This window comes from Centroberyx gerrardi, chromosome 22 (assembly GCF_048128805.1).
Source record: "Centroberyx gerrardi isolate f3 chromosome 22, fCenGer3.hap1.cur.20231027, whole genome shotgun sequence".
Lineage (NCBI taxonomy): Eukaryota > Metazoa > Chordata > Actinopteri > Beryciformes > Berycidae > Centroberyx > Centroberyx gerrardi.
Window position 1 is genome coordinate 10,918,818 of NC_136018.1, and position 27,284 is coordinate 10,946,101.

Below are 27,284 nucleotides of genomic sequence, written 5' to 3' on the forward strand. Positions count from 1 at the left end.
CAAAAAGAACTGCGTCTATCTGAGAGAGAAAAATGAATGAAAGAGATACGGGGAGGATGGAAGGGGAAGAAAAAGACTGAAACAGAGACAAAAAAAGAGATAAACAAAGACTTAAAAAGAGACATGAGAGAAACAGAGAGGAGAAAAACAGATGTGTGTGTGTGTATGCATGTGTATGTGTGTGTAACAGAGAGCCAGAACAGGCCAGGCTGAGTTGAAGCTACAGTGGAGAGGAATTGCTGGGGATGTAGATGGGAGGCAACTCTTCCTCCTCCTCTTCCTCAATGGGCTCTCTCTCTCTCTCTCTTCCTTTTATGGCTTGTCAGCACGCAATTTCCCTCTCTCCTCTGAAACACATAAGTCAAATACAAACACACTGAAGCTGAAACTAAGTGATCAAAAACACGCTTCAAAGACAATGGAAACGGAGCTTAACCAAACCAGACCAAACCAAACCACAGCCTTAGAAACAAAAAGTGAGACAGACAGACAGACAGTCTGTCCTCGCTCAGTTTGGACCTTGATGCGGGATTTGATACTTCTGAAGTTGAAGTCCAGACTGCTGTTAAGTCTTGCTTTGCCTCTGGGCCCCTTGGTCTGTAGACTGCACCTGGACCACATGGCTCACTCAGTGTACTTTTGCAGGAGAAAATACACACACAAATACACACATACACACAGAAGGTGCACAATAGGGAATCAACAATCATTAAATTACAGTTAGGTTTGGAATTTACAAATAAGAGATTCAGTACGGAAACTCTTACATGGATTGGAGACTAAGACTCACTCAACATTGGACAATTGTCTAAAAATATCACCAGAGGAAAACAAACTTATATGATTTTTATGATACAATACTTTCAGTTAGCTCATCTCCTTCAGATAGCATAAGAATGAAATAGGAAGAAGAAATGGGAATCTAAATTCCTCAGGGCTTAATGGATGAGTCTCTAATATACACACACGCTCAAACAATTCCAGACATTGCCTCATTCAATTTAAACTGCTACGTAGACTACATTATTCCAAAGTAAAATTACATACAATATTCCCAGACATTTAACACATAATGTGATCGATGTAACACAGCAGAAGCCAACCAAACAAACAAACAAATCAATCTACTTTGCGCCAATAATGATTTCTAAATTGTTTATAGATTCCTTGGTTTTATACATGTGGTCCATAGATACAGTGTGCGTGCCAGGCTGGCCCACTTAGTGGTTAGGACAAAAAAAAAACCCCACACATCACTTTTAAAAATCAACACATTTAATTCATTCATTTAATAATGCATAGATAAAACAATAAAACAAATATCAGGATGTAACATCCTCAAGTTTCCCAGGCTGAATCATTATTTCTCTTCTTGTCATCTCACATGAGTGGACAAGGCGAACCATCCGTCTCGTTCTCTCAGCTTGTCTGCCTGTTGGGGAGAGAAGGAATGTGTTATTTTAGACCCAAGTGGGAACAGCACAATGAAATAAGAGTGCATCTGTATAATCTAGACTTTGTGTGTGTGTACCTGTGTCTTGCCATCCCTGGTCTCTCCACCACTAGCAGATCTGCAGCACAGAAAGCATCACAAGAGTTAGCAAACAGAAAGTGTTCCCTATAATGTATCTGCTATATACATACAAATGTAATAGTAAGTACTGTCCTTACTAAGCATACTGTACTGCTAACTGTGCTGTTTAGCGATGTACAATGTGAAAAATGTCAAAATGTTACATGACACGACTGTCAAAATGTCTAGTAGTCACATTGTCCAATTTTAATTTTTAATTAAGGCATTCATTATTTTCATTCCAACTTCCTAACCCTTATAATATTTTTCCAAACTCTGCTCTTTAAACCCTGAGATAGGGTATTATATCCCAATATTTTAAAGATACACTAGGCAACTTTGCACATTGGCGGCTCCAAATGGCAACAAGAGATCACTGTTTGAAAAATCTGACCTTCAATATCTAGAAATAATGTGATGTGATGTCTGCATAAAGGACACTGATTTTTACCAGTTGGGCCCGTCTATAATTGCTTTACACCACTGTAAGAGACACAAAAGAGACACAAAAGATCTAATGTTTGTGAGTCCAACTTTCTCTAGAAGGAGCGCACACTCACTGCTGTTTCGGAGACTGTTGTTTCACTCTGAAGTTTCAATTTGTCACTTTCTGTAGGCAGAGAAGTGTACTTACCTGACAACAGAATTTAATTTGGGCAAATAGGGTGAATCTACGGCGTCTCAATTAGTGAGGATGGGATGGATTACTTTGTGATATAAACTGATAAGAGGGGTGTATTTTTTACATAAAAACCTTGGCCAGTGTAGCTAGGTAAGTATGCTAATTTCTGAAGAAAATAAGTCTATTAAACCATTTTCAATGTCAGTATACTGAAAAATCCAGCTGATTAGCAGGTACAACATTCCCAGGCCTTAACACAAAACGTCCCCCTCTGCCAGGTTGTGCTACTCACCGTCTCCCACCGCCACTAGCCTGTGACAGGGGGTCCTGTGCAGGCAGCAACATGGACGCCTCTGAGGTCCCTCCTCCCCCTGAGAACGACATGATGAAATGATTTGTAACAGTCACAGGCAATCAGACAGGCAATCAGACAGAGACACGGATGGCTGACCCACCGTACCTGCTGTGTGTGGGCTGAAGGCAGAGGGAGGTATGGGGGACACGGAGGGGGAAACCCTGGCTGAAGCGCTCAGTTTCTGCTGCTCGATAAGCTCCAGCAGTCTGCTCCTGGCCGCTGCACTCTGCCTGTTCAGCTCCAGGAGGCGCTGTTCCACACTGTTCACACGGGGGGTTGCAGCCTGGGCCAGAAGACAGAGACACAAGTCCTGAGTGAATGTTAAAGTAAAAGCTTCTAAGTAAAAGCAAGGTTTCAGTTCTTTGTGGATTTGGTGCAACATGCAGGAAAATCTCACTTCATTTTTCAGTTTTAAGAAAAACTTTGTATCATTCTACAAAAGATCACAATTGTACATTTCAAGAAAGTTCAGTGATATATCAGGAAAATTAATTCCATTTTATATTCTATTGGCCTTTATATGATAAGCAGAGAAGCAGAAAATGACTTTTTCTGCTAATTTCTTTTGGTTAGACAATTATTAAAATGATTAAAAACTTGAGATTCAGAAGAGTAGGATGTAATGTTCAAAGACTTAATAGTTAAGCTAATCAATATAAGAGCCATCTCACCTGTTGAGTAAGGTGCTCTCCTTCAGCAGCCTGGGCATGCTGGGTCCCTCTTCCTGTGCAGCTGGACCCCGACATCCTCCTCTCTCCAACACTTTGAGGCGTGGCTCTGCCTGTGCTGCTGGAGCACGACCCTCTCCGCTCGCTGCTGCTGTTAGATGATCCTCTGGCCCCTGACCCAACACCCTTAGCCTGGCTCAGCTGGGCCCTGATCAGGTCGTTCTGTCGGGTGAACTGAGTGATCTCAGACAGGATGGCCTCTTGAGAGAGCTGTGAGCCCAGAGGGTCAGAGGTCAGGGAAAGGGAGGAAGTGGAGGGGAGGCTGGTGAGAGGCAGGCTAGAGAGGCTAGTGGCTGGGCTGCGGGCCTGGGCGTCCTCGCGGGAACGCATGGTGTCAAGAGGAGGAAGGTCCTGGGGCAGCGGTACGGGACGAAACACTGGTGAAGAGGGAAAAAAGCATAACAGGCCGACTGAGTGAGTGGACTAAATGACATGGGATGATATGACTGTAATCAGAAAGTAACAGAGAATAGAAACAGGAAGATAAGCTGTTACCAGGGCTGTGTTGCCAGTTGTCTCCTTGTCGAGGGGGGGAGAGCAGGACAGCAGGAGAAACAGGGGCTTGTGTCCGCTCAGGATCTCGCTCAGGAAAGGGTCCAGTCTGACACACTGTGCAAGACACACGCAAACCAATTATGCCCCATTTACCACATAAATATGCATGCACACACAGACAGACAGACAGACAGACACACATATGAACCTGTAGCTCTGATGTCACAGTCTTGAGGTCCACAGTCCCTCTGTGCCCCCAGAAGTCCAAGTCCTCCCAGCGCCAACACCACTGTGTCCAACCTCTGCTCCAGCTCTGCCGTCCGCTGCTGCAGCCCTGCCTGGGAGGAACCACAACAGCCACACACCAAAGTAAAGCATGTGGATTCAAACAATTCAAACTAACTTCATATAATGTGGTCATAGTGTAAGATTTATTGCAACATAAGCTTTAAAGTCCTCCTGGAGGTACCTACACTCAGTATAGCAATAATAACAGATAGGGCATTCTTTTCTATGATTATGGGTGCGACAGTGATACAATAGGTGCAGCTGAGTACTGTCAGCATCACCGAAATATCACTCATCCTGAAGAATATTATGGCTTTTATACAACGGTGGAAGGTTTTCAGAGTAGTATGCATACATAAGATTAAAAACCAAGACAGAACACAAGAAAGACTGCTAACTAGCTCCCTGGTTACCTTGGCAACAAATAAAGCACAGCTAGCCATACTTTATGGGATTTATCAGCACAGTTGGAATGTGTCTGAACAATATACTAGTGACAGAAAATCTGGTAAGCTCTGTTGTGTGTTGTGCCGGGTCTCACCTGCAGGGCGGCACTCTCCTCTCTCAGAGCCATGGTCTCAGCAGTGAGGGCATCGATCAGCCCCCGCTGCTCTTTCACCTCCTCCTCCAGTCTCCTCCTCTCCTGAGCCTCCAGCTGCGCCTCCTCCTCCCTCTAACACATAGGGGGGCAGAAAGCGAGTCAAGTCAAACAGATGTCATAAAACTTGGGATGCACCAGCACCAAAACCAGTATCAGATATCGAGACGATACCAGGCTAAAACAGTATCAAAGAATTTTAATCTGATACCAAAAGTCAAACGACACTCCTCAACCTTAGACCCTCAGTGAGAACAAGGAAAAACTCCCACAAAAACCTCATTAGGAAAATAAATGGAAGAAACCTTGGGAAGCGCCACACAGAGAGGGATACCCATTCCAGGACAGTTAAGCCAGTAGTAAAATGTCAGAAATCAAAGCAAAGTCAACTCATGTCCTGCTTTGTGTACACATAAAGGGATGCTGGATGTATGTGTACATATCTGTCGGAATGTGTGTTTAATCAAGATTTACATGGATCTATTACTGTACCTGTCTGAGTAGATGCACTAAGCGTCCTAAAGTGGAGACCAAGGCGACAGAGAATCCAGTGAGGCCTTGTGTTTTGTGCTGCTGTGGACCCAGGCTTGATGTAGGTACTGTGTCAGGACTTAGGGAATCCAACTCAGCCTCCACCTGGCCCAACATGGCCTGCAACAGGCCCAGACTGGACTGGTCCCCACTGAGAGAGCTGACAGTGGAGCCATCCAGCCCTGAACTCTGAGAAACACACTCTGCACGGCCCTTCCTGGTCCTGCTGGGGCGACTAGTGTTCCTGCCTGGAAAACACACATGCAGACCACACAAATACACACAGATACAAAACGGATACCACTAGATTTTTATTGGTTTCTGTTTATTGTTGAATTTACCAGTTCATATAAAAGGTATTTTCTTTTAGAGTCATTCATGATATATGTCATTCTTGATATTACCTGACTGGTTGAGGGTGGTCTCAGGGTTCAGGACCTGAGTAACCAGGGTTGAAGGCTCCTCCTTGCCTTCTTCCGACTGGCTCTGTCTGGACCGTAGACGCTCAACTGCCACTGTGGCATTGAGAGCTACAGATGGAAATGAACCAAGGAGGGACAAGTTTGTGTTTAGAGTAAGTAATTAGTAGGTAACTAATATCAAAGAGAATTCATGAAAGATATTTTTTCCTTGTGGACTGTTGTGGTGGCTAAATATAATAAATGAATGAAACTAGTCCAACACGCTATGGGAGTTCATCTGTATGAGTCCCTCCACTCCTACCTGCTTGGTCTGGTGCTCTGCCTGATGTGCAGGGGGTCACAGGAACACCATCTCTTTCTCCCTGCTGCCTAGAGTTGGGATGGACTCTCTGCTGTTGTACCCCTCTGCCCCGAGCCTTTACCTTCATTTTCCGTAAATTGGCCCTACAAAAGAAAAGTAAGGTGAGCAATGGAGTGATAACAGCAGGGTTTGACACTTCAGTATTAATCAGTAAAAGCTCCTAGTTTACCAGAAAACTTTTCTTACTAACAAGGAGCACCAGTCAGTTTATTTTCTCAAATTGTTGTGATGGTTGGTACTGGGCAGCTGGTGTTTTGTGTTTTGCAGGCATTACTACCTATGTACTACATGATAGTCCGAACTGGCAGTAGGACAGATATCTTCGTCACTGTGGTCTTCCTCGGAAGCTTCTAGTTCATTAAGAGCCTGAAAGGAATGATTTTACATAAAGATATGTTAATACCAACCAACATTACACGCAAAAGGATGAAACTTGGGAATGATGTACATTAGCATACATTAATACCAAGCGAAAAAGCTAAATTAACCATAAATGGATAGAACTTTATCTCAGACCCTCTTTCTCTCTCGCTCTCCCTCTCACTGACACAAACAGACACGCACACACCTGTTGGTCCATCATAGACTGACTGAGGAGTGACAGCTGGGTCGGAGGATCTGGTCTCTGGACCACAGGCAGTGCTGAGTCAGAGTCACAGTTTGGCGCCATGGTCACACTGGGATGCCCTGTGGAAATATACACACACACTTAGGATTAAGCATCATGCAACCACAGAATAGCTTTTGAGGGTCAGGAAAAATGAAAATAAAGCAAATAACAGACTTAGCACTTTAACATCTCTAAAAGACTAAAATAATGTTGTTTATAAAAACATTGCATGCCATTACAGTGCTGCTGGTATGGCCAATCACAGAACAGGCCATACATGCACAGAGGCCATCTGGGTGCTTGTGGGGTAAAGCTATTTCATTAACAATACCACCAGTCCCTCCTTATCCATGTTAATAAAGTTAATAATTCTTTCCACTATTAACAGTGGAGACAGCCTGAGCCAAAAATGTAAGAGTCAGCATGGCATAAGCCATGAATGGGAATCTACAAGCAGGGGGTGAGTATGCACTCTGTGTTAATACTTTTGGCTTATTTTTTTATCCACTTAGCATCTTGCACTTTGCATCTACAGAACAGAGTGAATGAGTAGTTTGCTACCAGTCTGCCTGCGAGGAGCGTCTCCGAACAGGTCCTTGACCACAGCCATGGCTCTATCTGAGCGGGCCAACACATCCTGCAGCAGGAACTGGTCTGAGAAAACCTGCAGAGGCACAACACAACACCACCATGATGATGGCAGCAATTAACAGAGTGCTAATCTCAGCACCAAGGAGCGATTCCATCAAAATTTCCATATCAAAATTCAATACTTTTCTAGGCCTCAATTTTTACACACTGCAGATTTATCATGTTTTGTCATGTTTTACACCTTGGGCTAATAATATTATTAATACTTAGCAATGAACACAAATTTTCTGAGGGGCAAGCAATTCACAGTGTAGTGGTGAATTTTGGGAAAGTTTGGAAAGTCTCGTAATTTTGGTTTGTTCTATACAAACTTATTTTCCATATTTTTCCATACTTTCAAAACCTATGTAGGAATCCTGCAGGAAAAAAGTGACTGTATGTTCTGGTTTACAACTAGTAATATCAACTAAGCATATAAGCTAATAAAAGCAACGGACAAATCATCACACACACATGTACACACACACACACCTCCCTGATGATGCTGAGGCTGGCGTGGTCCAGCGGTGCAGGGCTCCCAGGATGTCTGAGATGCCGTCTGAGGGCCTTCTCCTTCAGCTCCCACTGAGCCACAGCCTTGTTGTGGGACTTGTGAATCTCATGGCGATGAGTCTGGAGGGGAGGAGAAAACACTTAGAATAGCATACTTGCATATATGTGTAGTAGTTGACGTGCTAGTGTACCGAATTACAGTACTGTACTTAAGTTCATGTGCTATTGGTAGTAGGCTACATAGTATGAAATGTTACTGAAGTGCTGCTCTGGTATACAAACTCACACTTGACAAATCACCATTCATAGAACAAGCACACGTTCAAACAAACACCTTACCAGCTCCTCGGGCGTCAGCTTGTGCACAGAAAGGTCATTGACAGTGCTCTGTAACCAACAACAAATGGCTGCCATTACTTTCAAGCTTGTGTTAAAGATAGAGGTGCACAGTTTTGTGGACAGCTGCAACAAGTGTACTCACCACCCACTCTCTTTTAGGAGCCCCTGCCTTCTTGGGGCGCACAGGCCTTTTCCCTTGAGTGTGTTGTGAGCGTCCCATCCTCACAAACGACATCTGTTTACAGAGCAAGATGAAAAAAAAAGAAACAAAGACTAAGTTAGCTATGGAGATCACAGAAGACAAGTTCAGAGTAGAAGCATCGTTTTGTTTTGTAACGTGTGGCTGCACACATACTCTTGGATGCTACCCTGTTTAGAAACGTAATTTTATTTTGTAACATCTTTAACGTTACAGTTACAGTTCCGTCTATGTTCCTCGTCTAGCTAACGTTAGAGACCCAGGCCGGAGCATGACAGGGGATAGAAAAGCTAATGTTTTGTATTTGAGCGTCAGTTGGTAAGAGTCAGTCGTGTTTTCACTAGACTCTGCCTAAGCACGTTTTGGTAGCTAACTAATTACAGAAACAGTACTTACGCTTTATGAAGTGAAGCCGCGGTTAGCTAACTATGAGAAGCGTTGTCTTCGTTTATTTATGTTAGCTTTGCTTCGAGACTGAGCTGTTATGTGTCACATTTTCAACAGTTGCGCGCCACTTCCTGTGTTGTTAAGGACGCCGCTTGACAGCAGACCGTGATTATATTATATTATTTATTTATTTATTTATTTATTTTGACAGTAGAATTAAGGAATCTTTTAGCAAACGGTGTATGTGTAATTAGATGATTAACCACTCTGTAGTAAAAACTGGAGAAAAAAGGTAAAGAAAAAAATATATAACTGGCCCACCTTCCGGTCAACAAAAGTGTTAGCTGTCACGCATGCGCTATAACGCCGTTACCATAGCGACCGATCTGGTACAGGCCTGGAATAAAGTTGTCTCTCTCCATATGCATGTACTCATCACGAAAACGTACATTTTAGATTTTAAATGTCAATGTTTAAACGTTTATTTCAAAAGTTAACAATACTTTTGGTCTGTGTGTATTTTGGATGTTTCTAATGGACGATATCTGCATCAGCAGGTCCAGAGATATCCTTGGGAGCAGACTTTTGCCGGTTTTAGCCGTTTGTCTTGCTTCCTCTCCTGTAGACCAAAGATCTTTCTATCGATCAAACTTCTATTGAATACATCGTCAAGATCAAGCATCTGGCAACACCACTAGATGGCAATGTCAACTTGCAAATCCCCATTGGCTGTACAGTGTCTGTGTGGGCAGAGGAGGAGTACGGGACAGTGGACTAACTTCCATGCTGACACCAACTGCAGAAAGTTGGGTTTTCCAGCATAAGCATAGAGTCGCGAGACTGGAATTTGGGACGATCGTTCAAAGCGCACCCCGATATGGAATAATAGCAGTAGCTGCGCCAAGTCAGCCACAATAAGACCAGAAATTAAAAGTTTTGCCTTCAAAATAAAAGCGTAAAAATTGTCACGTTAGAAAAAAATATTAAGAAAGTAGTAGGGTGTATAGAAGAGAACAGCATTATGTTTGGCTGTGAAAAGGACGTTTGGAAAACAGTAATTTTATTTTCATTCCTTCTATTCCTCTAAAAATTTTCACTTTGGTGCTTTTTATTTGGCTACTCAAAAAGTTGCAACATGCCTCCCAGTAAGGGTTTTTATTCTGAAGGTTTTAACCGGAAGTCTTATTTTATTCTGGGTGTCTTGACACTGAATTGTGAGTGACCATCGTTATGGCGAGGTGTGTGTTTGGATCTGACATTATACACGCCTCTCCCTCTTTCTGACGCAAAAGTAGGGTAGACTATGCGCGCTTTAGTTCAATTAGAGTAGACTGGCCTAGACTTAGTTTATGGGCTCTTACACCCAACAATGCAGACCAAGCCATTCAAGTTTGAAAAGTTAACTTTGCGCATGGGGCCGGTGGTCAGGGGAGCCAGGAGTGACAACAGGAGTGCGCCTATGGATTAGGCTACAAAGTGTTGGTTTCGCTGCATCTCCGGGGAAAGCCATTTGAGGAGTGCAGCTCAGGAGGAGACATGAACAGCCTCGCTGCCGTGCCAGAAGACATCCATTAAGTCTCCTGATGCTGGATTTACCCCGAGCTCCGAGGGCTCACAACTGGAATATCAGTTAAGTTTAGGTCGATATCATTTATGTGGCCATTTTTTCCACTTAATAGCATAATTTAGGGTTCTGGACAACTTTTGGATACTTTTCTACACGCAGGAGCCATTTGGAGACGTCGGATCTATTGCATTACGCACAGGATTCTCCTAACAAATGACAGCTTCGAAGTGGTTTGTTGTTCTCTCACTTTATCCCCTCAGCTCCTTTTATCGCATCGACCCACCGTATCACTCCCTTAACCAGGTTAGACAGAGGGAGTGAAAGCCTCACTGTCTCATTCAGTGCGCCAGCGTGCGGCCACAGGCGACCTGGCCAAGGATGTGGGGAGGAGGTTTCCCGATGTCTGTCACCGTGATTGTGACTCTGCTCCTGGTCATCATCGACGTGAAAGCCAGCGGGGAGTACTGCCACGGCTGGCACGACTCCCAGGGCGTCTGGAAAGAGGGTTTCCAGTGCCCGGAGAAGATCGACGGAGAGGACGCGATCATCTGCTGCGGGAAATGCGAGCTGCGCTACTGCTGCTCCAGCACTGAAGCGCGGCTGGACCAGGGCAGCTGCGACAACGACCAGCAGGCTCAGGAGCCCGGGACAGACAGCAAGGAGAGCAAGGACACTGGGGCAGGTAATAACATCCTGGAATATAGTCTTCAAATCTCTAGGCTGCTGCTACCACCACCACCATCATAGTACTACTACTACAACTACTTCTACTACTACTACTATTACTACTATTATTACTAATAAATAATAATCTACTTGTAGCCTATATAACTTTTTAAAACTAACTAAAAGCAAACAACATGCTCATAGAATCAATTAAAACAAGTAAAAACAAAAAAAGTAGGCTACCATGTGATAACAAGAGAAGAATATAGAGGGCGAAAACAATGCAATTGTAAAAAATAAAAACATAAAAAATACAAAAATGGAACAAAAAACACCACATAAAAGCAAATCTAAATAATAGGGGTTCAAGAAGTTATTTAAAAGATTATACTGATTCTGCTATCCTTAAGGCAGGCAGGTCGTTCCAGATTATGGGAACTCAAAAGTTCACCTTTAATCTTTATTGTGCTTTATTGGCAAGAATGTAAAAAAGCCAGCACTTTTTCCTATTGCCAGGCTCTCTATGGCGGATTTATATGCGGGTCTTTGTTTGCTTCAAAGTGTAGCCGGGACTAAACCTGTTTTTAAATTAGATTTTATACAAATTTAATTGAAAGTGACGTACTTAATAATTGCAGGCTAAGTGGCCAGTTGGCTGACGCCATGTCCAAGGCGCATGGGCAGGAGGTCTTAAATTTGATATTGTAAATTGCAGATAAGACTGCTGGCGGCAGGCGGCCTATTGCTTGCACACTAGACCTTTTAGGTTTAGTTTCTATTCATAAAACCAATAGGCCTATCTCCCCAAGAGCTTAATCTTCTCCCTGTCTCAGTTGGCAACGACAGCTGCAGAGGAGACAGCGGACTCCCCAGAAAACCAGTTAACTGCTCCACTCACTCACAAATGGCAAATTGTGCTGTGCGCAGTTATAAATAGCTGTGTTTGTTCTGGCTGTAACAGTGCACAGGCCGGGCTCAGATCACACTGTCCCCACGGGGATCAAGTTTGGACTTGACCGGATCCTGGACAGTGGCTCACCAAGGCGCTGACAGCTCTGTTCATAAAAAACAAATCGCGTTATGTATCATTTCCTACTAGACTCGTGGATTCCCTTTCCCATCCACAAGCTCCTCCTGTAATCCCCACTGCCGCTCATTGGTGGGTCTGGGCTTTCAAGGGATTCACACTCAGACTTGCTTTCAACCAGAGCCTCATATAGACTAAATGTAACTTGCATTTAGTTACAGGAGGCATCATCACCAAAACTAAGGGGATAGTGTAACCCACGCATTCCAATTTATATGCTGTATTAGGTTACAATAGACACATGCATGATCATGTTTTTTCATTCATTATAACAGGCCATTCATTATTTTATTTTAATGATGCTAGGGCATGTAACATAACCTGGTTCATCATTGCTTATTCTCATAACGTAAACTACATACTCCTTGTGGAGCTGCATCATATATTGAATAAAAGACAGACAAGTAGATGACTGCACTCCAGGAAAACAGAGCAAATAATGGACATGAGAGAAAAGGGCAACAGGCCTACTTCATGTTTCCCTGGAGGATTTGCCTTCTTTTGTACTGAATACTTCCCTCCAACCATAATCTGTCATTTGCTAAAACTATCATGCCTTATCACTCCAGGAAGAGGCATATACATTTTCATACAGTGGACTCCAGCCAAAATAACTTAAAGAAAAGCTTTTTTTTCTTTCCCTAGGACAAAAAAGGAAGTCTTTTGTCGTGCAAGGCCCAGTTTGTGCATTTCGTTCATTTTTCATACACTTGGCAGCCTATTAATCATCGAGCAAAGATACACACTGTAATGTCAATGAATAACGGGCAGGAAATTATTAATGTGCTCAACATGAAGAAACATATGGTATTTAGGAACAGGAGAATGCCCCTGGGATAAGCTCTGGGAGAGGAGAGAGAGTCCAGCCCGCTACAAAGACTATGCCCAAAACAAGAGCTTAGGGGAGGGGGCTGCTGCTGCTGCAGCATGGCTGCCACAGCTCAGCTCCAGCAACAGGTGTGGAAGAGTGACAGCGAACAATAGGAGCGTTTCTTTCCAAGCTGAGACAGCCGCAATTTGAAAAAAAGTGATTCATACTCTTACAAAATCATTAATAGCAAAAAGTAAATAGATAAATAAGGTCCTTTTTAAAATATAGAAGGCAACTTAAGTCCTTGCTTGACAAAGTGATAACACTTTTACAGATAGGATCCCCTATAGTATATAAAGATATTAAATGCTGAACTTTAAGTAGTGCTTTTTTCCCCCCATGGATTTACTGTATACTTGGATGGAAAGTAATTCCGCAGTAACAGCAGCAGGAGTTTTTTGCAATTACTAATCCTCATCAGCCATGCAGAAAAAGGGAGTGGAGCAATAGATATTAAGGTCTAGGCCATATAAGTGCAGGAAAAGAGGGCAGTGAAAGGCTCTCTGGGACGTTTCTGCTCTTGTAACTTATATGCGTTGCCATAACAGTCTTATTGAAACAGCTCATGTAAAAACCTGTTTATGGGACGGTGTAGCTGTAAGGTGCATTAGGCTCTGAAGCCGACACCACCTCCTGTCAATGGGAAATGGGTCATGGTCCCAGGTTGTTGATGTCAAAGTCTCCGTCTTTTCTGACACTGGACTGTGTCTTTTGTCACCTGGACTTATTGCCTTACCTAATGAATGACCCCCAGCTCTTAACAGGTTTTATGCTCTCATCCACTGGATATTTGGCCACTTTTGATGAGCACTTTGAAAAGTTCCTCAAGGCCATGTGTGTATTTCAAAGAGCACAGAGCAAAGGGAAACCGGTGCCAGTTGCCACCTTTCTGGGGTGTAGAGTTACACCTCATAACACATTGGCATATTCAAAGTGGAAAATAACTACACCCTGGGAACAATAAATCAGAACAAATCACTTCTAATATAACATGTTCTTTATTGTAGTCCTGAGGTGTGTGTGTGTGTGTGTGTGTGTGTGTGTGTGTTTGTGTGTGTGTGAGCGGGCATTCGAGTGAATGAGTGAGGAAACACCTCACCAGTGACCTCATCTTGCCTCTCACTCTGTTGCTGCCAACAACATTCCCTATGCGGCTTCACTATTGGGTCAAAAGGCACAGTTAGCACAAAAAACAGTGATTTTTTTTTAAAACAAAGTGTTTATTCAACTATGTTTCAGATTTATTGTCGGAGCTTCTCAGGCTCACTTAGCAAAATTTGCAGAAGTTCAACTGGAAATTAGAATCCTAAAAAACTGAAGGACTCTTACCTGTTTAATAATGCCTTCATTGTTTTCCGTGACCTAAATTGTGCTGAGGGGAGAGTGACAGCGGTGAATTTGTGCGCAAATGACATGCTGATTGATGGAACCATGTGAGTGATCGGGTAACACTGATACTAGTATGATTTGCTGTTGCGGAGAGATAGAAAGAAAGAAAAGGTTAGAGAGAGAGTGGGATTACTTCTTTGATTTAGGGACTGAATAACCTCCAATTCAACTACTTTAAATCAGTCAAATTTAATACCCTTTTCTAAGTATAAGCCAAGTAGTTTAACTTGAAGACCTTTTTTTCAAAGGTTGAGAGTCATAAATATCTGAAGTAAAAGAAGGGTCACAAATATCTGCTGGCAACATGGCTTAAGCATGTCACCCATGCAAACATGCGTGCAGAAACATACATCCACACATATACACACACTCTGATACAGCAACACACACACACACACAAACACACTCACAGGGGTGCAGGGTTGAAAAGGGGGTGGGGGTGGGGGGTGGGGGTCACAGTTGGGTGCAGAGGATTAGAGCAGATCAAAACAAAGTTAATAACTGCTAATGAGAGCCTGGGGCTCCCTGGGGACCCAATCTCAGTGCACCTCTACCTCTCTCTTTCTTCCTCTCCGCTCACTCTTTTGTTTCACTGTCTCACCCGATCTCCACTCACATGTAGGAGCTTTGTCTGTGCTATGTGAGTCAAGGCATGTGAGTGTGAGTCTGCTACTCCTTTGAAGTCTTGCACAACTGTGTTCACAACTATGTTCTTTTCATCAGGCAAATGGCGACATTTTGTACAAATGAATATTTTGGCAAAAAGAAATGTAATTGTAGTTTTTTTTTCATGTGCATTGATAGTATGTATGTTTTCTGCCTGACCACTCATTATCTCTCCCTCTCTCTCTCTCTCTCTCTCTGTAGTGCCCATCTATGTGCCCTTCCTGATCGTCGGCTCAGTGTTCGTGGCTTTCATCCTGGTGGGTTCTGTGGTCGCTGTGTGCTGCTGCCGCTGTCTCCGGCCCAAACAGGAACTGTCGTCAGGAGGCGGGACAGGAGGCGGGGCCGGCGGTGGCCGTCTCCTGGAGACCATCCCCATGATGGCTAGCGTGGGCACCTCCAGAGGTTCATCCTCCCGCCAGTCAAGCACAGCCACCTCCTCCAGCTCTTCTGCCCCGGCCGCCGCGCCGCGCCCCATTCCCCCGCCTCTGATGCGCGCCCAGGCCTCCTGCTGTCTGCCCCCTGACGCCAGCGTCTTTGTCAACATGCCCACCAACTTCTCTGTACTCAACTGCCAGCAGGCCACCCAAATCATGCCTCACCAGGGGCAGTTCCTGCACCCCCAGTACATCGGTTACGCCCACCCCGTCTCCGCTACCCCGACCTTCCTGGACCCCACCCAGGGAGGCTACAGACCCCTCCAGTCCCCCTTCCCCCCTCCCAGTGGGGCCAGTGTCACCAGTGAGCAGAAATACCCTCCGGTGACTGTGTGAGGGGCCACCCTACAGACCACTGTGCCACTTTCTTGTGAAGACTAACTTGTGAAGTGTAACCTGTGAGGGCCGTGCCAGAGACTTTGTGGGGACGCTGCCAGAGTGGAAAAAGAATGGCATGGAGTCAGGCTCACATGAAGGACTCATAAAAGCTTAGCTGGCAGCAGTGCCTGCCCTGCCATTGTGTGTGGTGTGTCTGTTCAGTGTGTCATATGATCTCTTGGCAAGTGGCTGTGAGCTAAGCTCAGCCTAAGATGGAGTAAGAGATAGATGCATATATAATTTGCTGTCTTTATGCAAAGACAAAACTACATATTGATGGGTAATACTGCACAGATGGGCTCACTGCAGCCTGCAGTTCTAATAAAGACTGTGCGTGTATTTGTGCTTGCATGTATGTGTGTGTGTGTGTATGAGAGCGAGAAAGAGCTTTGTGGGCTTATATGTGTGCGGGAACAAGTGATGAATGGATGATTAATAGCAATGAACTGTATGCAATGTGGATATTCAACCAAAAAATTGTGACCACATGCTGTGTGTATGCCATGTGCACATCTGCACTTGTGAATGGTTTACACAATACACTAAATGTATGTTTGTGTTTTAAGTATGAGATGAGAAAGTGTGTGAAGAGATGCTGTGTATGTTTGTACTGTACTTGTGTGAGTTTGAGTGTGGGAGTGAGTATAGTGTGCAGGGATGTGGTTATATGAGTTGTGAGTAAGTGTGTGTAATGGGAAATGCAGGTGGTGTGATGTGAAAGGCAGTCGCAATCTCCCTGTAGGCCATTAAACTCTAATGAAGTGAACACAGGACATAGACTGTGACGCTCCACCCTTACTGTACCCCCCACCCTCCCTCCAAAAAAAAAAAAAAAAGAAATACTGCCCCAAGCAGAAAAACACACACACACACACACACATACACAAGAAGCCAAAATGAAAATATACTCATGCAAGGACTCGCAGTTAATGTACCTAAGAGGTGTGAGTGTGTGAGAGAGAAAGAGAGGGAGACAGAGAAGATCACAGAGTAAATTATGCAGTAAATAGCCTGCCAACTGTCCCCTTCACTTCTCCCTCCGGTGTGTGTGTGTTTGTGTGAACTCAGTTAAGTGTGTTAGCTGAGGGAACCGGAGTTGTGCTGGACGGTTCCAGGGCACTTCGAACATTTTGAATCATTTTTTTCCACTTTGGCCAGGCACAAAAATGACAAAGTGAAGACTGGCCGCCATGCTGGTTGTTAATCTCAAAAATGCTTTCTAAACTTGGAGAATTTTCAGCCATTCTGTGTACTGTTGTGCAACTGGCTCTGTAATGGGGCTGGTAACTCAGTAACTTACAACTTCAGGAATGTACTGCTCCATTGAACATGCAGTCTGAGATGTCCCATAGTACTGAAACCGGTAATGTCTGTGTGCCTCATCTACTCCAAGCACAATGTCTGTAAGATAGGCAGCGTGTGTGTGACAAATTAAGAGTATGTGTTAAAAGGAGGATGATTTGAGGTCCAATGTGTTCCCTCCCTCTGTGAAATACAGTGATTTAATGCAGGAGTAACATTTTTCATATGAATTTAAAAAATAAACGACTTTCAAACAGAATGCTGTGTTGAGACCTTATGTGTTTCATTATTTTATCACCTTTTCCATTGTCATAAATATGCAAAAAGCATGTTTTGTGTGTTAAAACCATGAAGAGAGAAGTCTGTTGCCATGGCTTTTGGCCCCTAAGGGGTGGTGAGATTTACATACACTTGGAAACAGGCTAACAAACACAATGGTCTGTGTTAAAACTGGGGAATGGGGCTGCACACAGAACTGTCTCAGAGAATGGGCCTTCAACAGATTCTTAATCCCCTTGAAACACACACACAAACACACACACATATTTTAGCTATTAGACACACTAATTACACACATCCACAGACAGCCCAACCACCCACGGTGGACAGAACGAATACCCATCACATCATCCGACACACGGAGCAGGAACAACAAACCGCAACAATAGACCGTTTAAAACTATGACTACTTCCTTAAGCCTGTGGAGGCGCAGTTTTGGCACGCGTCTATAGAGACTCGGCTAATGTGGAAAGCGGAGCGGGCCGCTGGGGAGTCATTGGGGAGGAGTTGAAAAGCATAAATGGCTCTGTGGCTCCTGCTAGGCCCCGGCCCGATGGATTCTCCATACTGGAGCAGCTGTAGTCAGTCTGGGCTGGGCCGCATCCAGGAAGGTGGGTGGGAGTGGGATCCCCAGCCGGACGCGGCGGCCAGGAGGCTGGGGTCTGTATTAATCTGCTAATGGTTGATCTGCACTGGCCCTCCCTCGCACACCCTGCACACAGAGAGGGAGCGTGAGAGAGTTTATGTATGAAATCATATGTATCATCCTCCTCCACCATCTCTCTTCCATTCCATCCTGTATGTCTTCAGCGTACAATGTGAAGTGAACTCCTGTTGCCCAGACTATGACCCGTATTCCCCTCCAAACCCCCAACCACACTGTCATCCAAGAAGCCCCGTGTGAATGCATGATTACACTTAACTTGCAACAACTGAGTCAAAGACAGAAACACTTGGTCAGGCCATGGATTGATTAGATTTAATGATTAGGACTCGGATGGACAAACCTCGGACCCACCCCCTTCATCCTTGCATTCTTGAACCCGAGTGTCCTCAACACAGAGCACACAGACAATGGACTCTACATTCAGGCACATCCCAGAGCCAGAAAAGCACATGATGCCACCGGGCGTCTCAATCAAATCCTTGTGTCGGATGCCTAGTAGCACTAGTTCAAGTATAATATTCCCTCTAAGACATTTCTCCACAAATGAGTACAAGAAAAAACAGGCATTAATGAAAAGAGAAAAAAAAAAATAAACAGATACACATGTCCACTTTATTCAACAACAAAACATAAGAGTCCAGTAGTGAGTGGAAATCCAGCAGAACTGAAGGAGGACGCTCTAACGCCAGGCTGCTGCTGCTGCTGCTGCTGCTGCTGCTGCCGCTGCCAAGTCAGCCGACCTCCCAGGCCAGACAGGCAGCATCGCGACTCGGGAATCACAGGAGCGGTCGGAATTGAAAGGGGAAGAGAAAAAAACAAAACAGAGTGGATTCAACCGGGCAGGACGAGGAGACGTGCTGTAGAGGAGGAGAGACGTGGAGGCCGCTGAGTGGCTGGGAGATGGAGCGATACGAAGGAAGAAATGAAGGGAGAGAGAGATAAGCGAGAGAGAGAGAGAGAGAGAGAGAGAGAGAGAGAGAGAGAGAGAGAGAGAGAGAGAGAGAGAGAGAGAGAGAGAGAGAGAGAGAGAGAGAGAGAGAGAGAGAGAGAGAGAGAGAGAGAGAGAGAGAGAGGAAAGGAGGGTGCTCCTGTGTGTGGAGGGAGGTCCCAGCGGGGATGGGGGGGGGGGGGGGGGGGGGGGGGTCCAGGCGGAATAGGAGAGTTTGGGGTGAGGGTTCTGCCTCAGTGGCATCTCTGTGGTGTTTGGCAGTGAGGCTTGGGGCTGGGATGGGATGAGACGAGACGGATGGGGGCCTGCAGCTCTGGGGGTCCTGGGTCCATGCCTCCTCCCTCCCTCTGTAAGGAATTCCTTCTGGGCTTGTGTGTGTGTGTGTGTGTGTGTTTATTTTGAAGTCACCTCCCCTCCCCTCCCACATCGGCATGTGATGACAGACTAGCTAAACCCAGCTATGGAGAGAGAGATGAGAGGGAACTGTGGAAGCAAACACACAAACACACACACACAAACACACACACAAACACACACAGGGACACGCTTACACACACACACACACACAGGAGCGCAAATGCGTGCAGACACACATGCACAGGCAGATACAGACGCACTGGAATGCACACACACACATATTAACACACAGTGGCATAAACCAAACCCAGTCTGTGGGATATACAGATACAAGTAGCAGTCTCTGAGTTTGATTCCTCATGTCTGTGCGTGGATATGATCGCTCATGCCTGTGCAGCTTTGTGTGGGAGTTTGGAGAACATTTATTCCATATAGTTGGCCTGGTCCCTTCTCCCAAGTCAGTCCTCCACGCCCCAGCGACGGCCTCCACGCCTAACCGTGACCCTCGGGGGGGACGGGTCAGATTGTAGTTCCAGTAAGGCCACAGCAGGGGTCGGTCACCCAGCGTGAGGGCGTCACATAAGTCTCTCTCTCCGCTGTCACCCTGGCAACCGTTGACTACGGTGAGCTGAGGCAGTGGTCAGGGGCGGGGCTAGAGGCTGGGGCGTTCGCGGGTGGTGTCGTAGGAGCGCACTACCTGGGACTGGGACACCACCCCATGCTCCTCCTGAGAGAAGGCATAGCCATCTGGAGAGAGAAAGAGAGAGAAAGAGGGGATATTACATTTTAAGACCTGTATTTAAGCAGAATGTTGCAACATATGGGGTGGCGTGTTCGGAAAGGACACTCACGTGACACGGTCTGCTGTACCGAGTTGGAGCGTCCTACGCTTGAAGGCGCTTTCCTAAAGACTCTTGTCAGCAGATGGGCCCGTTCGTTTAGACTGCAGGGAAAAGGAGAGAAAGGTTACTCCACCATCATGAGACATATCCACTCAGTGATAGGTAATTAAATCCAAGAATCTACACTACTGACAATACTAAAACAACACCATCACTTCTGTGAAATCTACTTATCAGTCTACATATTTATGAATGCCCGTGTTTCTTTCCATCCTTTCAGTTACGACCAATGACAAGTCTGACAGCTTGGATAGGTTTTTTCCTATATCAATCAACTGTTTTGGAGATCAGTGATCATGAAGTAAAAGTAGGAATTATCGTCATGTAATGCCTGAAACCATTCACAGATTGAGGGCAGCAGGGTGATTAGGGAGACTGTCCTTCAACCAGAAGGCCCGGGTTTAATCTCAACAGCAATCATCCACTTTGCTGAAGTGTCCTTGAGCAGGACACTGAAGGATGCAAGCAAAAAGAGAATTTGCCAGGGATCAATTGAGTTTCACAATGATCACTTAGCTGCCAAAACCTGAATGGGTTTAAGCCAAGTAACTGGCAGGGGTTGATTTGAGACCAAGTGCTTCTAAAATTCAGGGTAATCCAATAGTAAGTCATGGCCTCGCTGCAGGCTAACAGGACAGCCACAGTAAACTGCTCCTCACCCCCCTCCCCTCCTCTCCTCTCCTCTCCTTCCCCCCGTTCCAAGAAGAAGACTGGACCCTCTGTTCTAAGACCACACGCCGTCACGGCTCCTCTCCTCCCGTGACCAAAAATAACTAAGCCCATTCCAGATTGCACACAAATGCATGCATGCACACAAACGCATGCACACACACACACTCACTTATTTAGTCCATAGCCTTCCTCTCTCCAGTCTCATCATCGTCATCATAGCCACTTATGGCTACCATTAGCCATTAGACATAGACGATGGATGCAAATGTCAGGATACCTGAATTACTAACTGCTGTGAGAGGAAGTTTGCTGAATCCATAGATAGAGGGATTCTTTTCCTAGATTTTGCTAACGAGGCATTAAATCACACAATAGGGGTTTCCCTGGCGCCTTGGCAGGGGTTCTGATACGATCCACAGAGCGGTTATGGACTAGGGCCAGCCTTCCCAAGGTTACAATTTGGAGCAAGCAGTTAGGAAATTCTCCCTACGTGACCGCTGGGAACCTTCACTGGTGTGTTTGTCCAAAAGAAAAAAAAACACTGAAAAAGGGCTCTGAAGTGTCTTCGGCCAAAGAAAATGACGTCTGTTAAATGGATGACAGGGCCAAGTGAATGAAAGAAGGATGAATAGTTGCTGGACAAATAAATAAAATGCAGACACATGAGTATGATTGAAGTTGTGCTTTCCCTACTGTGGTGTCTCTTTCTGGCAACCTTGCTCCAAATGGTCCAAGGATGCGCCACATCCGAACTCTTCCCTAGAGACACTCCCTGTGCTCTACCTTTCCCATGCCTTCCCCAGGACCTCCTATCCCTACGAACTACAAACACAGATGTGCTCTCTTCCATTTCGCTCCATTCTCTCTGCCCACCTCCACTTTATTTCTCATATTCTGAATGGAGAGGACCCAAGGATCCACGCCTGCTTCCCCAGCTCTGTAAGCAGGGTCAGCCCAGGAGAGGGTCCTCGCCTTAGGGGTCAGGAGGAGCAGTATGTCATCCCACTTCCCCCTCCCACCCTGAAAACAAACCTTGGACCTCCCCAGCTTGGACCAACACCAAAACTGCTCGAGGAAAGCAGCCCGTTTCTGTGACCTCTGCTTTCTTTACAGTAAGTCCCCCAGAACAACTTCTTGTACTTCATACCTACAAATGCTCAAACCTCTGCAATCTTTAATACACATCTTATAACTCACAAAATTTCCCCCTACACTAAACAATGTAATTAGTTCCAACACAGCTCTACTGACACCACGCACAAGGCTAATCTGAGTCTACATCACAGCCACGGGAGCTACAGAAAACACAGTAAACACACCAGGTCTGTACAGCAGTTCAAATTGGTCCACCTGTGAGAAGCGGTCCAAAAATGAAGAGATGGGGAAACGGATAAATAGAGATGAGGAGAGAAATAGCAAGTATAAAAACGATAATGAAGACAGAGGGGGGCGAGTGAGTAAGAGAGAGAGAAAGAGAGAGAGAGAGAGGGGAACCTAGTTCATGGAAAACAAACGAGGGTCACTCCAAAGCAGCTTGCAGTGGGGCACACAGGTCATTTGAGGTCAGAGTTCACACAGTCGGACAGGTCAAACCCAGGCGCTACCTGTGTGAGCGTGTGTGAGCCTTGGCTCTATGGGACCTCAGCCTTGGCTTCGGTCCTGCGGACGGTGCCAGCAGGGAGTTAGAAATGCCATGATTATGTCTTTATTTCACTCACACAGAACCATATCCATATATACTTATTATACTGAATCTACATAAAGTGATACTACAAATAATAATGGATCATTCTACAAAAAGTGTATGCACTCATGGTACTATAGTGCGCCTTGGATCAAAGCATCCAACAGCAAAGTGTTTTATGTTGTATGCTATCATACATTGAATTAACAACACTAATCCCCATGGTATAAGGTGGGAACAGTGTGATATGAATAAAATAAATGTAACAGAAGTAAAGGCGAGGGTAACGGTCAAATAAATCCTACAACATACCAATCCACCAGAATAAATGAGCACTCTGATCAATGACGTGATGAAACGTGATGAATGCAGGTGAGATCCCAGGATGCTTTGCAGCGCACTGCACATACCTGCGGCCACTGGCATCTCTGAGTACAGGTGCCCCCGGGTCGACGGCGCGCGCCTCCAACTCCTGCACCTCCTCCAGAAGAGACTTCCTCACAGTGCGACGCCCGCTGCAGCACAGAAGTAAGTTGATCATGAAGGAAAGTATGAGTGTTTTGGTTTGCAGACATGTATGATTCATAACAGAAAGTATGTTAAGTGCTGACATGCGCTCACTATGGGTTCATGTGTATGCTTCGGTGAAGTCAAAATAGCCTCTGTATGGATTTCACATGTATTTGTACTAAATGCGTTCTACTCACGCGTTCCAAGCGAAGTCTTTGAGTAAACAAGCAGCAGGCACCAGGATCAGGCCCAGCCAGAAGTGCCAGCACTGCATCACCCTGCCAGCCTGCAAAGACAACACACAGGTTTCATTTATTTTGCTCATATATTAATTCAAATTGACTATTAAGTCATTTTTTTCTGTTTGAACTGCAGTGCAACTTGCACAGAAAAACACCAGAGGCAGAGAGGAATCTGAGACGCAACGCATTCAAAGCTTAAAGCCATAAAAAGTGTGTAGAATCAGTATGAGCCAAATCTGCATACCCATAATGTTAGCCAATGGCTTTCTCACACACAGTATCTTCACCACACACTGAATTTAACACATCATTCCCGTGACTAATACTATACTCCTGTGATGCTATGGCAGACAAGTAAGATAAAAACGCCCCGTTGACTAACAACAGCTCCCCCCTATCTGGCTCTCTGGTCCAGCTGCAGTCGGGCTCATTGACCTTTGACCCTCATCCTCCCTCTGTCTCCAGGGGTTAATCACATACCTAACTACTGTCTCAATCTGTCTGTCTGTCTCTTACTCTACATATCTCTTTCTTCCTGCCTCCCTCGCTCTCTCCCTCCAACATTACTCTTTCACAATGTCTTCTCATTATGAGTGGCTATATCATCCATTGCTTGTCCCTGCCTGTTACTGTAAATCCCTCCATTTTTCATTTATTACCCAACATTTGCCCTTTGCTTATCTGTAAGCCAAGAGTTAGCACTATGGCATTTCATAAGCTTAAGTCTTTGTCTCGGGGCGTGAATCATGCAGTAAATAGTCGTAAACACTTTATGCGCCGTGACGGCCATAACTTCCGCTACTTTATTGCCTTTATCATGTGTTTCCTGTGTCCCAGGTCCAGAGCTGTGGTCCAGAGATAGAGATAGTTTGGGTCTCAGAGGCAGAGGCCCCAAAGAAATCTCTAAACTGAATCGGAAAACCATTAGGGAATATTCCCCCACGACAGCTGGAATCACAGCCAAGGAACAGACGATCAGACTACACTCACACACACTCTCTGTCTGTGACAAACACCTACACACAGAGGCAGGCTGTTCACTTCTACAGCATGGGACATACAGTATATCATATAGTCTATATGCACCGTGTAAGGATGGAGGCATGCTTAATAAAGGTATTTTCTGCTTTGTTGTATCCATGGAAACCACTGTACAAACAGCACAAATCACACAGAGCTAGACCCACATACTGCATTGATTTCACATGCACAAACTCACACACAGTTATTCGGAGCAAAAATATACAGCCTTGCTAGTGACACACAGTTTGTCTTTTTCATCCCCTGTTCCCCGTGGACAGATGGAAATATAGATAGGGGGAGCGAGGGAAATGGGAGAGGTAATAGGGTAGTTAGGGGGGGACGATGGAGGGTTTGGGGGCGGGTAAGGGGGGGCTGAGTGTCTCTGACCATTCCCCAGTTGGACCTAGCAGCTGCAGAGTTATTTGACCGCATTCCTGATTTCTGACACAAATTGAATTAATGGGCTGAGGAGAGTTGAGACGGCCCCGCTCCCTTCCCCTCCCAAGACTCGCTACCCTCACAGTGGGGTACACCACCTCAACCCCCCCCCCCCCCCCCCCCCCCTTTCCAAACCTCTAAAATGGGACCCTCAATCAAGGGGTTCTACGTACACCCTTCTCACCCCCACCGGACTCTCATCACCCCCCACAGCAGCCCACCCTCTTGAGTCAACACCTCCAGAGTGGCCCGTAAAAGCCCGGGGCTCGGGTGACGCGCAGCAGGTGCGGGCAGCCTGGAGAGAGGGGCTGGCGGGGCATAAATCTCCCCCCGGGGCTCCACCCGTGCTGACATGGAACACCCAAGAGGAGAGTCACACAGGCGCCATGTATTGGCAACTAGGGAGGGAGGGGCGGGTGATGGAGACCGGAGAATAGAGATGTGGAGGGGTGGAGGGGGGGGGGGGGTATTTTATCCCCTCTCGCCCCCTGTTCCTGAAATGAGTGACACATGTTTATGGAGAGGCGACTTGCCTGGCCCAGCATGTCGGGGGCGATGGGGATGGTGGGCCAGATGGCTGAGTAGACAGCGAAGAAGACCATCCAGAGCGCCATGCTGCCCCATACCGCCAGGTGGGAAAACTACAGCAGAGAGAGAGGGACAGAAAGAGGAGGGAGGACGAGGGCAGAGAAAAAGGAGAAAAAAGTCACAGGAGAGGATGGAGATGAAGAGAGAAAAGAGAGGTCAAATAGTTTACACATAACCCGTCCGAATATAGACAACCTTGTCCCTGAGACTCCCTCCCTCCTCGCCTGTCTTCGTCCCTCTCTCTGTGATCCGCTGTAAGGGGACACTGTGTGAATTCCCGTGGGACCCTGCTTCATTACTGCGAGGCCGCTGTGTGGACAGCTGAACGGACGGGGGGTGTCAGCGCCCCTCTGTCCCCCCCCCCCCCACCCTATCCAACAGTGGGCATACCATCTTCTCAAACTCAACATCCGCCTCTGCTGTACTCTGATAGCTGTCAATCAAGAGCCATCCCTATCTTGCTGCATAAAACTGGAGGCTCTAGCATGACTACTGAGATTATAAAAAGGTGGAGAGCATGGAGGGATATACTGGGTCTTAGGTTACTGTAGGCTTGGGGACTGAATGTATGTGTGGATGTTCATACCAGTGGAACTTTCCATTGAAACCAATGCAAATAAAATTCTGACAGGGAAGGTGGCGGCTCTGCTACACAGTATAACCAACTCACTGGTGAGGAAAACACTAGTTTGTATACTACATGTGGCACAGAGTGTGAGAGTGTGTCATTGTTCTTACCCTGGTCCAAGCGGTGGTCTCCATTCCGGCTTTCAGACATACTGTAACTACCACATACTACACACACACACACACACAGAAGGGGGGGGGGGGGGACAGAAAAAACAAAGAAACAGGGTTAGTTCACCGGCGACTCCGGAGATAATAAACATCATTAATGATATACTGTAAACTCAACAATGTCTGTTAAATCACTCAGGACCCCCACAGCCCTCTGCAATCCAAACACACACACATACACAGACACACATACACACACACACACAAGCAACACCAACAAATAAACACTGCCGACATACGCGTAGGATAAGTGTAGGGAGCAGAATAACAGAGAGAGTGTAAGATGGAGAATGAATGGAGAGAAGAGGTGGAGGAGTGTAGAGCGGAGACAGACTGGCTAGACTCGACTAGATTGACCGGAGACCCGTAACGGCTCTGAGGAAGCAGCGTCATGTTGGTGTGCACACAAATACACATGCAAACAAGCACACACAGACAAGCCAAAACACACACACACAAGGAAATAAAAACACACAAAGTACAAACTTGATTACAAAAGCACACAGACACAGACACACACACAGAAAACACAAGTAAGATGCTTACTGTGTAGACCATATTCCCTACAAACAGGTAGTCATTTCCATGACCGTTACTGAAGGGAGAGTCTGTGGGGAAAACACACAAACTCTCAGATATCTCATGACAAAATGTACCGGTTAACAGCAAGAAGTAGAGGAATGTACAGCAGTTAATCAGCCAAGTTGCTTACCATGCTCTAACATTTTGAGTGGAAACCAAAAGAGAATAATTGAATGAATCAGTGCGTTGATACAGTGACCCCAAAACACCTGAAAGAGAGACAGAGAGAGAGAGAGAGAGACAGAGAGAGATTGGGGGGCAGAGAAAATAGTGGAAAACAAGTCAGTGCAAACTAATGCCAAGGCACATATATCCCCCCTATCCACACACACACACACACACACACACAAACACACAAAAACAGTAGTTCCCCACAGTAACACTACTTCCACTGTGTCCTTGCCATCACAACTGCCCTCCTGTACACGTACACACATATACACACACACAGACACACATACACATAGGTTGGACTGCTGCTGTACCCTCGAAAATGAAAGACTTCCTTATTCTGGCCCTATGAATCTCATTAAGGTTGCTATGGAAACATCCCAGTCTCCATGCCACTCTTGTTTACCCGC

At 45.7% G+C, this 27,284-nt stretch overlaps 3 protein-coding genes across 3 annotated transcripts in view; 1 reads left to right on the forward strand and 2 right to left on the reverse strand.

The window, feature by feature from the left end:
* Window positions 1-1,262: 1,262 nt before the first annotated feature.
* On the reverse strand, window positions 1,263-8,757 carry spice1 (spindle and centriole associated protein 1). Its single transcript, XM_071913778.2, has 18 exons — window positions 8,661-8,757; window positions 8,208-8,300; window positions 8,066-8,113; window positions 7,706-7,846; window positions 7,145-7,247; window positions 6,542-6,660; window positions 6,251-6,339; window positions 5,914-6,056; window positions 5,595-5,720; window positions 5,152-5,438; window positions 4,603-4,734; window positions 3,982-4,111; window positions 3,774-3,887; window positions 3,222-3,655; window positions 2,656-2,833; window positions 2,488-2,566; window positions 1,532-1,571; window positions 1,263-1,432 (listed from the first exon to the last, which is right to left on the reverse strand). The coding sequence occupies exons 2-18, from the start codon at window positions 8,298-8,300 to the stop codon at window positions 1,376-1,378; spliced, it is 2,313 nt and encodes a 770-aa protein (XP_071769879.2). The 5' UTR covers window positions 8,661-8,757; the 3' UTR covers window positions 1,263-1,375.
* Window positions 8,758-9,977: 1,220 nt separating this feature from the next.
* Window positions 9,978-17,270, forward strand: shisa2b (shisa family member 2b). Its single transcript, XM_071913771.2, has 2 exons — window positions 9,978-10,900; window positions 15,099-17,270. The coding sequence occupies exons 1-2, from the start codon at window positions 10,597-10,599 to the stop codon at window positions 15,665-15,667; spliced, it is 873 nt and encodes a 290-aa protein (XP_071769872.1). The 5' UTR covers window positions 9,978-10,596; the 3' UTR covers window positions 15,668-17,270.
* A 1,820-nt stretch (window positions 17,271-19,090) lies between these two features.
* LOC144543508 (phospholipid-transporting ATPase IB-like) overlaps window positions 19,091-27,284 on the reverse strand; it is a 19,441-nt gene continuing 11,247 nt past the window's right edge. The window contains exons 7-14 of the mRNA XM_078291536.1: window positions 26,834-26,912; window positions 26,668-26,729; window positions 26,062-26,118; window positions 25,269-25,376; window positions 23,230-23,318; window positions 22,933-23,037; window positions 20,116-20,207; window positions 19,091-20,011 (exon numbers count right to left, since the gene is read on the reverse strand). Of these exons, the coding sequence (XP_078147662.1) occupies window positions 19,917-20,011; window positions 20,116-20,207; window positions 22,933-23,037; window positions 23,230-23,318; window positions 25,269-25,376; window positions 26,062-26,118; window positions 26,668-26,729; window positions 26,834-26,912 (687 nt within the window). The 3' untranslated portion in view covers window positions 19,091-19,916. The remainder of the gene's footprint in view (window positions 20,012-20,115; window positions 20,208-22,932; window positions 23,038-23,229; window positions 23,319-25,268; window positions 25,377-26,061; window positions 26,119-26,667; window positions 26,730-26,833; window positions 26,913-27,284) is intronic.